The sequence below is a fragment of the Chaetomium fimeti genome (assembly GCF_033439085.1).
Source record: "Chaetomium fimeti strain CBS 168.71 chromosome Unknown B0H64scaffold_13, whole genome shotgun sequence".
In the NCBI taxonomy this organism is placed as follows: Eukaryota; Fungi; Ascomycota; class Sordariomycetes; order Sordariales; family Chaetomiaceae; genus Chaetomium; species Chaetomium fimeti.
This window is the reverse complement of record NW_026944341.1, coordinates 197,847-211,262: the sequence shown is the minus strand read 5'-3', so window position 1 is coordinate 211,262 and position 13,416 is coordinate 197,847. Positions and strand designations below refer to the sequence as shown.

The window sequence follows — 13,416 nt, the reverse complement described above, 5'->3', positions numbered from 1 at the left end:
TCCAATTAATAGCGGGCAATGCGGCCCGGCGGTGGTGGGCGGTTTCCCAGCCCCTGACCAGTCGCCTTGCCGCGCAGAGAGGGGCGGCCAGCGGCAGGGTGCTCGCCGCGCCGGCCTCATGCCGGCAGCAGGGCGGCATTCGGCAACGGCTTGCATCGTCCCAATGGTCCCCAATGCCGATCCCGCCGCATGCACCCCAGCTTTCTAGCGTCATTTATCCCAGGCGCAAAAAGATTTTCCCGCCCTTGCGAGCCACTCACGCGGTCACGCCGCTGGGCCAGCGGGCGTCCGAGTACACTCTGTACCTGACAGGCGATAGCTCGCCTCCCGCCTGTCCGCTTCGGGGCACTGGCGCCGAGCGCTGGTTGCCCTGATTAGGGTCGCAGTTGATGAGCAGGCACTCTGCCAGATCTGGGGCGAGATGGACGTGCGGGGCCGAATATCACTGAGAGCATTACATCTCGCTGAGGGGAACCGAAGCTAAGAACCTGGGCAATGCGGGACGAGCTCGGGGAAGGGCGGGCTCTGCCCGAACGGTCACTTATAAGATGGGAGTGGCTTGCCTCGGAAACTGGTCCAGTACGGCTCGGACGACATCGGTCAGGGGCAACATCCCAATTCCCCCAGCTACACGACGTGGACTCTACCCGCTTGGAAGTTCCACTAACAGCTAGTACCGGACGAAGTCGCCCATCATGACGACGCTCCGCACCTTTGCGCTGCTCGCGGCGACGGTGCTTGCCCGGGTCGAGGCCATCGAGGCCGCCGACTGGGATGCCGCTCAGTCATCCGCCGAGGCCGCGCTGGCTAAGATGTCGCAGCAGGACAAGGTCAACATTGTCACTGGTGTTGGGTGGGACAAGGGGCCCTGCGTCGGCAACACGCCCGCCATCAGCTCGATCAACTACCCGCAGTTGTGCCTTCAGGACGGCCCCCTAGGCATCCGCTTCGGCACCGGCTCGACGGCCTTCACCCCTGGTGTACAGGCGGCGTCGACATGGGATACCGAGCTGATCCGCCAGCGCGGCGAGTTCCTCGGAGAGGAAGCCAAGGGATGCGGCATCCACGTGATGCTCGGCCCCGTGGCGGGTGCCCTCGGCAAGATCCCGCACGGTGGGCGCAACTGGGAGGGGTTCGGGGTGGACCCTTACCTGGCGGGCATCGCCATGGCGGAGACAATCGAGGGGATGCAGTCGGCGGGGGTGCAGGCGTGCGCCAAGCACTACATCGTCAACGAGCAGGAGCTGAACCGCGAGACCATCAGCAGCGACGTCGACGACCGTACCATGCACGAGCTGTACCTGTGGCCGTTCGCGGACGCGGTGCACGCCAACGTGGCCAGCGTCATGTGCAGCTACAACAAGATCAACGGGTCGTGGGCGTGCGAGAACGACCACGCGCAGAACGGCCTGCTCAAGAAGGAGCTCGGGTTCAAGGGGTTCGTCGTCAGCGACTGGAACGCGCAGCACACGACCGACGGGTCGGCCAACAACGGCATGGACATGACGATGCCGGGCAGCGACTACAACGGCAACAACGTCCTCTGGGGTCCCCAGCTCACCAGCGCCATCAACAGCAACCGCGTGTCGGGGGAGCGCGTCGACGACATGGCCAAGCGCATCCTCACGACGTGGTACCTGCTGGGTCAGGACGCGGGTTACCCAGCCATCAACATCGACGCCAGCGTGCAGGGCAACCACAAGGAGAACGTGCGGGCGGTGGCGCGCGACGGCATCGTGCTGCTCAAGAACGACGAGGGCGTGCTGCCGCTGCAGAAGCCCGGAAAGATCGCGCTGGTCGGGTCGGCGGCCGTGGTCAACCCGGACGGCGCGAACGCGTGCGTCGACAAGGGCTGCAACACGGGCGCGCTCGGCATGGGCTGGGGCTCCGGGTCGGTCAACTACCCCTACTTCGTGTCGCCGCACGATGCGCTCAAGGCCCGGGCCGAGGCGGACGGCGCCACGGTCAGCCTGCACAGCTCGGACCAGACCAACGGGGTGGCCGGAGTGGCATCGGACGCGGACGTCGCCATCGTGGTGATCACGGCGAATTCGGGCGAGGGATACATCACGGTCGAGGACCACGCGGGCGACCGCAACCACCTCGACCCGTGGCACAACGGCAACGAGCTGGTGAAGGCGGTGGCGGCGGCCAACAAGAACACCATCGTCGTGGTGCACAGCACGGGGCCCATCATCCTCGAGGAGATCCTGGCGACGGAGGGAGTCAAGGCCATCGTGTGGGCCGGCCTGCCCAGCCAGGAGAACGGCAACGCGCTGGTCGACATCCTGTACGGCCTGGCCTCGCCCTCGGGCAAGTTGGTCTACTCCATCGCCAAGAGCGCCGAGGACTACGGCACCTCGGTCGTCAGCGGCGGCGAGGACGACTTTTCTGAGGGCCTGTTTGTCGACTACCGCCACTTTGACAACGCCGACATCGAGCCGCGGTACGAGTTCGGCTTCGGTCTGTGTAAGTGACCTTCCTAAATACCCCCTCGCATTCCCTTGAATAGGCCGCAGTGCACTAACTCAAACTGCAACCGGTTAGCCTACACCGAGTTCACCTACGAGGAGCTCTCCGTCACATCGACCGTCACGGCCGGCCCCGCATCAGGCGAGACGATCCCCGGCGGCGCGGCAGACCTGTGGGAGACGGTGGCGACGGTGACGGCGTCGGTGACGAACAGCGGCGAGGTGGAGGGCGCCGAGGTTGCGCAGCTGTACATCACGCTGCCGGCGGATACCCCCTCGACGCCGCCCAAGCAGCTCCGCGGGTTCGCCAAGCTCAAGCTTGAGCCCGGCGCGTCGGGTGTCGCCACCTTCAACCTGCGCCGCCGCGACCTCAGCTACTGGGACGCCAGCGCCGCGCAGTGGGTGGTGCCCGCGGGGGAGTTTACGGTTTCCGTTGGGGCGAGCTCGCGCGATGTGCGCTTGACGGGGAGCTTGACTGCCTAAGTGTGAAATCGGCGCGACTTCAGACTTTTCGGTTTGGTTGGTGGTCAGCTGTATCTCACTTTGATGGTGTTGTGAATAAAATAAAATTTGATGTTCATGGAAACCAGGAAAACTTTTACTGAACATGTGGCTTCCCGAGCAGGCGCTCACTGATCCGGATGGGAAAACCCGAGCCGTTCCTTCCTGCCGTGTCTGGGGAACCGCGCAAACCACCAAAATGACGCGACCTGACTTCATTCTCGGCCGTATGTGCTTAACCCTAACCCTCTCGCTCGACACCCGACGAAATGGAGCTTCGGAGCCTTGCGGGTTTGTTGGTCGCGGGCAACAGCAGCGGCGGGGTAAGAAGCGAATAAATAGATCAGGCTGTGTGCTTCATCTCATTACTCGCTCCTCGCAACTCTTTCCGTTCAAAAGCGGACAAAAAACGACCATGGTCAGAGGCTCGGTTTCCACGTATCGCCTGCGCAGCGACCACCTCGAGACGTATTTGCGGACACTGTTCCCAGGCTATAGGTATTTCGATATCCAGGTAAGACACCTAGATCATCTTCCTCTCTTCCCTCGGGCGCAGCGCAGTGCGTAGGTTGTCGTGCGGGTGGTTGCTGATGCTGGTCGCAGCTGTCGGTAGACGGAAAGGAGTTCTACACGTTCGAAACCCCCAAAGCCTTGACGAGGGTGAGTCAACTTCCCAGGTCGTTCCAGTCCGCCATGGGCAAGGTTGACATTTTACGGGCCACAGGGGCAAGTCGAGTACATTGATGAATATGTGAGGCTGAACAGCGACGACGCCGATTTTCTTGGAGGGTGATTGTGCCCGATCACGCCGATGTTGTTGGTTCTTTTGTTGGCGCTCGTTGGCAGGTGGCCGCCGTCTTTTTGTGGATAAGGTAACCTTGAAATACCGAACCTGGAATACCCAGACGGCAGAAATTCAATGCATGCAATTGGATCGTGATACCACCGGCCCATCATCCGGGCAGCCCGGCAAGCAGTGGCCGCTGACCAAAAGGTACTCAACCCGCGCCACAGTAGAGGCCTCTTGGGCACTTTTTGGGAGCTGATGAGGGTGGGTGACAGCGTGGGAGCGTGGCTGGGTGGAATGTGATTGGAACAAGCGAGAGTCCGCCACTTCGTGTCAGGCGGCCCGGTATTCGTCCCACGCAAGTTCAATGATTTGGTTGGTTGGGCTCAGCGGCTCGCCCGAAATCTGCCTCGGCGGAGGCCAACTTACGCTCCTCAGGAACACGCGTGTGCATGTGTTCCCCTGACTGTCACGATCTATCTTTGGTTTGTTGACGGAGCCGCATACTCTAAAAGGCTCCCAAGGTCAACGGCGCTGGTCCCTCTCCATGCATTTTCGGCACCGCTAAAAATCCAAAACGCCAATTAGAATTGATGCTGCTGGCCCAGCACATTTACGAATTTACGAACCATGTCGACGACCGGAGTTGATGATATTGCTGCAGAGTTCGCTGCGAGCTGCCAACGCTCAAAGGACTACCCATTGACCGTCTTGAGGACCGAGGTTTTTGGTCATACCCAGAAATCTTACCAGGCACGTCTCAATCAAGGCGCCGTATTTCACAAATCACACCGGTCACTCTACGTTCGTGATCTCCAGTATGCTGCCGCAGCATTCGACCGGGGGCGGCTTCTCGAGAAGGTGGATGATGTCGAGGCCCTTCTTGATCCCGAGGAGAAGGACCCCTGGTGGCGGTTCATGTTAGTCGAGCCGCTTCAGTTCACCCTGCCGTGGGTTTCCAGGAGAGCTAACCTGGCGAAATAGCTTCTTACATTCAAAGACCTCAAGAGACCCCCTGGGTTGCTCCAAAGAACAACTCACGATGCTCTTGACCTACCACCAAGTCATGCCCTCATTCTTGGATCTTGTGTTCACCTTCAGGTCCCGTAGCCGGCCACTGAACCATGCCGTCTTCCGGCATGAAAACTACCTCGACGAGAACCTCCCGTCCCTCCGGCTCCCGCACCTGGGCAGGTCGGGCATCCAAATCCAGCACGCCTTCAACCTCCTCACGGTTGAAAAAAGCAACATGGCCGACGAGAAAAACCAATGGCCACTGCGCCATGCATCCATGTATCATTCTTTGGACCTGGAAACCGGTCGGGCCGTCTACATCCTCCTAAAAGGGAACAGCGAGCTCGCGAAGCGCATTAAAGACGCCACCGATGTGAACAGGCACTTGCGACCCGACGCCCCGAGGACGCCAGAACGGTCTTTCGTGGCGAGCCTGCAGGTGCATCTCATCATGCTCGAGTGGTGTGTCGAGTATTGGACCGAATATATCGACGGCGTCGAGGACTCGCTCCGGACCCGTTCCGTGGAGGCCAAGGTTGCCCCGGTGGAGGGTGTTGCCAGCCCCGTCAGGCTCGCCGAGAGCTTCCAGCGCCGCGGCAGCACCTTCTCCAGACGCGGCACCATAAGAACCCTGTCCCGCCTGTCCTCCACAAGCCACGGCAACGGTCAGGACAGTCTTATCGAGGATGTTCCGTCGGAGCCTTCGACTCCCCGCTCACCCTCCACGCCTATTCGCGCCGCTAGCCGAACTCTCACGGGGCTTTTCCGGCGCGCTACGGGAGGTTTGGATAACGGGTCCGGTTCAGTGCAAGAGAAAACCCCTGTGCCGGAACGGGACGTGCTGATGGACAAACTGACGGAGCTGGAGGAGCGTTTTTCCTTCAACGAGCTGCAGCGCCTGAGCCTGATAGGCGACGAGATCGACCGGTCCCTTTTGGCGCTGGAGCAGAACCAAGACGTTGTTTCCCAGGTCCAAGAGCAGTACCAAACGGTCATCTCCTCGCACGCGTTCACTACGTTGTTAAACGAGGGCCAATGCAAAGCAGAGCTAGCCGTCTTTTTCCGGCGGGTGCGCACCGTCCTCCGCGACCTGGCCGTCCATCGCCGGCGCCTTCTCGACCTCTCTCGCACCGTGGACAACGACAAGAACATGGTAAGCAGTGGCGGTCGACCGTCGCCCCCGCAGGTCGCTAATAATATCACAGTTCGAGGCCCTCAGCCAACACACCAGCATCCAGACGTCCAAGGCGTTCCAGGTGGTGGCACAGACATCGAGCGACGAGATGATGAAGTGGACACATAAGATGCACGAGATCGCGGTCAAGACCAAGCAAGAGACTCTCTCGATGCACGTCATCACCATCTTCACGCTCATCTTCCTACCGGGCACCTTTATCGCAGTAAGCCACCCCAACCCCCCTACGCAAGCTCCCCCAAACCAGCACACCCTAACAGCCTTCACCAGACCTTCTTCAGCAGCGGCGTCCTACACTGGGACGAAGACGGCACCCTGGGCTCCGAGTGGGTGGTGCGCGACGCGGGTATCCGCCTGTTCCTGTCCATCTGCCTGCCCCTGACCGTCATCACCATCACCATCTGGGCCGTCATGTATGCGTTCGCCCGCCGCTGGGCTCGACGCCACGCCAAGACCCTCGGCCTATCGGATCCAGAGTATGGTAATGAAAAGGGGTTGCCCATGCCAGTGGTGAATGGGGATAGCAAGGGGAAGGCGGGGTTGGGGTTGGCCTGGTCGGGGCCGTGATGGGCGTGAGGTACTTTTACGCTTTGGTGATTTGGTGGGAGGGCGGGAAACGGGTCAATCATGGACGGGCAGGGCCGGCGTTTGGGAAAGGAACACGGAGTTTGGGCATCTTTTGCATATGGTAGTACAGCCGTATATTTAGGGGTGAATTATATCTGGACATACTGCGCAACATATCGGTCTTTTCTCCCTTCCGTTTCCCCTTTTTTTCTTCCCTTTTTTTCTGATGTTGTTCCCCCTGTGCATTTATTTCGGCGTTGTGTAACAATGATCTGAAAGCTGGAACCCAGCTGGAGACTCAAGGTCGCATTGAAGCATTTTCGTGTAACTTGGAAAGGGCTGTCCATGTGCCTTCCGCCTTCAGCGCCAGGCAACCAGCAAATGGGGGTCCTGGCGCTTAACCCACCGCCCGCCCTCCAATCCGGGTTGCCTCCCTCAAAACCAACAGTACCAACGGCCGAAGGTGTGAGGCTGGGAAAAAGAGGTGCAGTGGGCGCTTTTCTTCAAACCATCTCTGTTCCAGAACTTTACCAAGTGATTCCATTCAATCCTCCCCGGTTCCAATCCTTTTTCCACAACACCCTGCCCAAACCCGCCCGCAACGAAAGCGGCATTGCGACATGGGTTTGCCCAGACCAAGCGGGGGTTAACTCGCCAGGATCGCGATTCCATTTCTAACTGGCTCTCCTCCGCGTCAAGTCCCGCCAATGCCCGCGATGGCACTTGGCGTGAACCTGGAACCCTTCTCCAGGTTCGCCGAATTCGTCGCCGAGACCAAGCCCAAACATACCGGCTGCGATATCGCTGGAAACCTCAGGCAATACGTCCCGTACACCGAACTCCAGACATATTGGACGGTACAACGCATCTCGAAGGTTCTCAACGCCTTCTCGGACCGTCTCGACATTGACATCGGCATCATCAAGCGGCAGTATCTGCGCATCTTCTCCACCCTCGTCTACACCCACCACGACACCCTTCACCTCCTCCCCCGCTTGTTTATTAGCCGCACCCTCTCGGACGAGAGGTTGCCATTACGATGCCGGCCAAGCGAATGGCCTGACGAGACTTTCCACCGCGACTTCTTCAGCCGGGTCGTCGAGAACCAGTGGCAGTTCTTCCCGCTGTATTTCGACCACGATCAGCTACACGACCGCTTGATCGAAGACAAACGCATTCTTCCCATCAAGTTCGGCGAGCAGATTGCCCACGGTAGCGCGGCGACGATTTATCCTTTCGACATCCATCCCGAGTATAACCGCATTGGTTTGGTATGCTTCCCCTTCGCCTGTCGTCCGAGGGTTCCTCGTTATATCGATCCCGGTGCTAATTGCTTGCCGCCGCCTCTTAGGATAAACACAAGCGCCTCGTTTCGCAGACCTTTGTCTTTAAAATCTACCACAACAAAAAATATGAGGACTACTACGAGAACGAGCGCCGAGCGCTACAACGCCTCAGCGCCGCCCCGTCCCCGAACCTGATCAAGTTCCACGGCTCTCTCCGGCAGCTCGGTTCATACTGTTTGCTGCTGGAGTATGCGGACGGGGGGAATTTGGGCGACTTCTTCGACGGGTACAGCCCGCCCTCTACGGTCGAGGATGTGGCGCTGTTTTGGAGGAGCCTCTTCCAGGTCTTCTCCGGCCTAGAGAGGATCCACCAACTCATGTCATACAACGAAGACGAACTCATTAGGGGGTAAGTTCTCGTGATTCCAGATGCTTCAACCGTAGAGCCGAGCTGATACGAACCCACCCGTGTGTAGCATTCACGAGGATATTCGGCCGGAAAACATCCTTCTCATGAAGGGGCCGTCAGGGTCTCCCTATGACTTTACCCCCAAGGTGGCCGATTTTGGCCTGTACAGTCGCGTCAGAACAGCCAAGGCGAGGTCCGGCGGGCCGATGGGACTTGACCATTACGGGAATCAACGATTTAGTATGTACATGTGCCTCGTCGCACCGTGACTATCTCCGTAGGAAGCTGACAACCCATCCCCCTCCCCCTAGGCTCCCCCGAGTGCTGCCATCATACAGTCCAACGCCACAAAGGGACAAACATGATCACCACGAAGGCTGACATCTTCTCTATGGGGGCCGTCCTTAGCCACGCTGCCGCTTGGGTAGTGGGCGGGCCCAAGGAGCAACTGGCCTACTTCAGATTACGCAGTGACTACCACGCAACAAACCTTCCCCGGTTCAAGCACAGCGGCTATGAAGGCTGCTTCCATAACAGCATCGGGCCAATACCCGCCGTTACGCAAGAGCACAAAAAGCTCCGAGAGGGCCTCCCCTCCTGGGACGACGTTACCCCCACAGTGCTCGACTGGGTCACAGCGTGCATGCTCGTCCAATTCCCCAAAGACCGTTTGCCGGCGAGGGATATTGCAGAAATATTCGAGCAATTCATGGATAACCGCTTTCTACTGACGCCTTCTCCGCAACCACTATCTGGCGGTACCGACTCTACGATGCAATCCTCATTGTGGTCGGAACTAGGATCCCCGACGTCCACTCTTGACGGTGTGTCACCCTCCCTAAACGGCGCTGTTCCGGGTGTCGGTTTAGGACTTGTTTGCCGGCCTTCCCTGAAAGTCCTGGTATCATCCCATGACCATAACACGACCATGGCCACGGTGGCCAGTTCATCCCCCCCGACGCCACCACCAGACGATCCCGAGCCAACCGCCCGCGGTGCCCCGCACGCCGACTTAGATCGACCATCGCACGACGCGAACAGTCTTCCCAGCTCGTCATCGCAGGCTCGTCAAGCAGACGTTTCCCAACGCGCCTCTTCCAGCGTATCCGCCAGGTCCTGGACGCCCCCCAACCCCAAGATCGGCATCTCCAGAATCCACCAATACAGATCTGCCATGCACGACGGCAAGCCGGCCGACCAAGAAACGGCCGAGTTGGTGGACTACCTGGAGCACAACCTGGGGGGGCGGGACCAGTTCTTTTTTATCGACGACTCGCTGAGCATGGCGGCCGACAAGGCGACCGTCTCGGACGGGTTCCGGGCGCTGGCGTGCATCGCCAAGCGGCTGGACCCGAACCGGGTGGAGCTGGCGTTCGCGTCGCGCCCGCGCAAGGTCTTCCGGGCCCGCGCCGTCCGCCGCCTGCACGACCTCGTCACCGCCTGCCGCTACCGAGGGGACGGCCACCTCATGGAGGACCGCCTCGGCGAGCTGATCGACAATGTCATCATCCCGCGCCTGCCCTACAAGATTCTCGGTGTGAACGTCAACCTCTGGGCCCGCAAGAAGGTCAGCGTCTACGTCTTTACCGACGGCGACTGGGGGGACGTCGGCCACAGTGCCGATGCCTGCGGCGTGGAGAGGCCCGTTCGCCGTCTGATTGAGGAGCTGAAGAAGCGCCGGCTTGATCGGACCCAGGTTAGCTTGCATTTTGTGCGGTTTGGGAATAAGGAGAATGGGAAGCGCCATCTGCAACGCTTGGATGATTGTGGTGTGGCTGATGGGTGGTATGTTTCATGTCCCTGTTCACACATATTCTTTTCGGGATATGCTAACAATGCGTGCTCTAGGGATATTGTTGATGTGAAGAATATCAAGACGGATGTTGCGGGAATGATCATTGGTCCGTTGACCCGTTCCAACGACGATATCCCAACGAGCCCGACTGTTTAGCGACGAGTCGGGATGACCAGGGGGGCGAGGGCAAGGGGTTGGTTTTTGGATACACATATCATTGGGGCGGCGTCATATACCAGGGGCTCGATTCTCTTGTTTTTTGTTTACCAAGGCATCATACGACCGCTGATTTGACTTTGCTATATACCATTCAGCTTTGGTGCTGACTGACCTCTGGGAAGCGGCACTCAGCTGCCTAACAACAAGCTACTTAATGCCGAGTCGTGTTTATCACATTCTCTGCGAATTTGATTTCACACCGCCTGGGGCTACTCAGCGCTGCACGAACTGAGTCATGGCCCATGTTGTTTTCTTACTGGCTGCGGTTGTGATTGGCGTGAATAAGCGTCCCACACATGTCTTAGATCCCCGAGGTCGCAAAGGCGACGCCGACGATTTTGTCAACGACGCATTAGTCAGTACCTACCTACATAAAGCTTCGGGGTCAGCCCGCAGTCCCCAAGTTCATCCAATTCGAATTGTAGCAGTTGCACTCATAATCTGTAGTCCCTTGCATACATCATGAGGTTATCCCTCCTCCTCAGCACCTTGCTGCCCAGCCTCGGGCCCGCCATCGCAACCACGGCACGCCCCGCGGGCCCCGTCGTCGACGCAAAGCACGGCGTGTCCTACCACGGCCTCGAGCGCAACGGCATCGACGTCTTCCTCGGCATCCCCTACGGCCAGGACACCAGCGGCGCGCGCCGGTTCAAGCCGCCCCAGAGACATGTCCCCGAGCCCGGCGCCCGCGTCGACGCCACCGCGTACGGCCCCAGCTGTCCGCAGGCGCTCGGCCCGTGGGCGCCGCCGATCTCGCTGGGGGATATCACGCGTGTGTCGGAGGACTGTCTGAGTTTGAATGTGGCGCGGCCGAGGGGCGCGCGTGCGGGGGATGGTCTGCCGGTGATGGTGTATATCCATGGTGGGGGGTTCTGGGCGGGGGATGGTCATGATCCGACGATCTTGCCGGATGGGCTGGTTCGTGAGTCGGTGAGGAATGGCTTGCCGGTTGTTCATGTGGCGATGAACTACCGGCTTGGGTGTAAGTAGGGGAGGGGAGGGGTTCTAGGGTTCTAGTAACCTTGTTGCAGCGGAGAATGCTAACTGGGGTGCAGTCTTTGGGTTCGCGCAATCTGACGCCCTCCGGTCGGAAGGGTCGGGGAATGCTGGCCTTAGGGATCAAAGGCTTGCTATGGAGTGGGTCAGAGACGAGATCGCGCAGTTTGGGGGTGATCCGGACAGGGTTACCATCTTTGGACAGTCATCAGGGGGTTCGTCATTTCCTCCGCTTTCTCATATTACAGTACTAATATGCGGCCACTTCTAGGTCTATCTGTTGGCATGCATATCATGGCTTATGGGGGTACTCAACCCGTTCCCTTCCAACAAGCCATCTGCCAAAGCCAAGCGTTGGAACCTGGTATCACCGGCACCTTTACCATCGATGCTATGCAGGCGGTGGTTGACCATGTCGGCTGTGATGGAGCCGCTCTTCACTCCGAGGAGACAATCGCTTGTTTGCGGGAGCTTGATACGCAGACTCTTCTCAACGCCAGTCTGACAACGTATCGCTCCGACCTCAACATCGGGGATATCTGGCTCCCCGCTATCGACAACGACTTCCTCCCGGCCGCCCCCTCAGCACTCATCCGGGAGGGACGATTCGCCAACGTAACCACCATGATGGGTTGGTGCGAGGACGACCTCACCTTTTTCACCGATTCCAGCATCCAAACCGCCGACGAGACCCGCGAATTCATCTCCTCCTACATCCGCGGCGTAACCACTCCCAACATCGACACCCTCCTCTCTCACTACCCCGTCTCCGACTTCACGGCCCAGTCCACACCCACGCTCTCCGCCGAGTTCTTCCGCGCCGCCCGCATCTTCCGGGACATCATCATGGTGTGCGAGCCGCTCTTCTACGGCCAGCACCTCGCCGCCGGCGCCGGCAAGAACGCCGTCTATCTGTACGACTGGAACCAGACGGTGTTGGAACCCGTCCTCGAGCACGCCACGGACCGGGCCGGCTGGGGCCCGATCCACACGGCCGAGTTCGGCTACATCTTTGGCAACTTCTCGCAGTACGACTCGGGCGACTACCCCTTTGATCCGACCGCGTCTGATTACCGGCTTGCGGCGCGCGGTTCGAGGTCGTGGTCGACGTTTGCTGCTACGGGTAAGCCCAGTCTGGCGGGGCATGATACTTTCCGGGGCTTCAAGCCGGCGTTTTCTGAGGATGGGGATGATACGTTTGTGTTTGTTGCGGGCGGGCCGTCTGAGGGGCTGTCGGCTATTGATGGGCGGGATGCGGCGGAGGGGTTGAGGGCGCAGAAATTGAGGGAGCGGTGCGGGTTTATCAACTCGGCTGAGATGATTCAACAGTTGGGGTATTAGTTAAGAGACCTGCTGTCAGCTTGTGGTGTCCGGTTGGTTGGCAGCTACGGGTCGGGGTGGCTTATTGGCGGTTTGATATAATAAGAATAATAATCCGCCAGTCCCTCGATGAGCGCCACTGGTTAGGCCGTCCTCGCCGTTATGGTACTTGGTGTCTAAGATATTTATAACCCGCCGCCACATTTGAACATCTGATCTCTACTTCAAGACCGACTCTGTTGTGAAGTTTCTCCATGCCTGAAGAGGTTGGACAGAACCATGCAACGACTCGCAGGGCAGGTCGCGGGAGCCCTTAGCCCCCGAGGTACCTTCTCAACAAAGAATGGCGGGGCACACCTCTGCAGCATCGACTGATAGGTAAACCTTCCTCCAAGTGATTTCCACTCAATCCTCTCGGCGATCCCATCTACCTAGATAAGCATGTCAAAACATAGCCCACCATGCCACCTCTAGCTCAAGGGAACCTCTGAGGAGACTCTCCGTGTCAAACGTCAACGTGGACCTACCAGCGTCGGTTCGGACGTGGCCGGTATGTTGCCACAAAGTTATTGAAAGGGAGCCAGTCTGGCTCAGCCCCCTTGCGCCGAGAAACCGGGATCTCGATTCGCCTTGTGCCAGTAATGGATCGGCGTCAAATCAGCCCGAGCCCGAGAATTCGGAGAATGGAGATCTGAAAAGAAATTGCGCCCTGTGAGGCGCAGAGTGGCAGGGTTTCAAAACCCAATGAGATGTTGATACGACGAATACGGTCGCTACCTATGTTCTGGTGAGCATTGGACATGACGTTGGGCAAACCGATCGACGAAGCCGTACTTCGTACGCGTCGTGTTCACCG

General features: G+C 59.1%; 4 protein-coding genes across 4 annotated transcripts; all 4 read left to right on the top strand.

The window, feature by feature from the left end:
- The first annotated feature begins 216 nt into the window (after positions 1-216).
- On the top strand, positions 217-3,067 carry B0H64DRAFT_368423 (glycoside hydrolase superfamily). The gene is made up of 2 exons (XM_062801977.1): positions 217-2,469; positions 2,548-3,067. The coding sequence occupies exons 1-2, from the start codon at positions 696-698 to the stop codon at positions 2,952-2,954; spliced, it is 2,181 nt and encodes a 726-aa protein (XP_062653946.1). The 5' UTR covers positions 217-695; the 3' UTR covers positions 2,955-3,067.
- Positions 3,068-4,058, top strand: B0H64DRAFT_412333 (uncharacterized protein). Its single transcript, XM_062804919.1, has 3 exons — positions 3,068-3,486; positions 3,576-3,632; positions 3,697-4,058. Exons 1-3 carry the CDS (start codon positions 3,079-3,081, stop codon positions 3,763-3,765), a joined length of 534 nt encoding a protein of 177 aa, XP_062653945.1. The 5' UTR covers positions 3,068-3,078; the 3' UTR covers positions 3,766-4,058.
- Positions 4,059-4,083: 25 nt separating this feature from the next.
- On the top strand, positions 4,084-10,589 carry B0H64DRAFT_427698 (uncharacterized protein). Its single transcript, XM_062805801.1, has 11 exons — positions 4,084-4,679; positions 4,744-5,926; positions 5,979-6,173; positions 6,239-6,475; positions 6,900-6,960; positions 7,235-7,392; positions 7,468-7,806; positions 7,887-8,230; positions 8,298-8,470; positions 8,584-10,015; positions 10,079-10,589. Exons 1-11 carry the CDS (start codon positions 4,390-4,392, stop codon positions 10,179-10,181), a joined length of 4,515 nt encoding a protein of 1,504 aa, XP_062653944.1. The 5' UTR covers positions 4,084-4,389; the 3' UTR covers positions 10,182-10,589.
- B0H64DRAFT_58131 (Alpha/Beta hydrolase protein) lies at positions 10,445-12,589 on the top strand. The gene is made up of 3 exons (XM_062808471.1): positions 10,445-11,226; positions 11,300-11,455; positions 11,512-12,589. The coding sequence occupies exons 1-3, from the start codon at positions 10,707-10,709 to the stop codon at positions 12,579-12,581; spliced, it is 1,746 nt and encodes a 581-aa protein (XP_062653943.1). The 5' UTR covers positions 10,445-10,706; the 3' UTR covers positions 12,582-12,589.
- Positions 12,590-13,416: the final 827 nt, after the last annotated feature.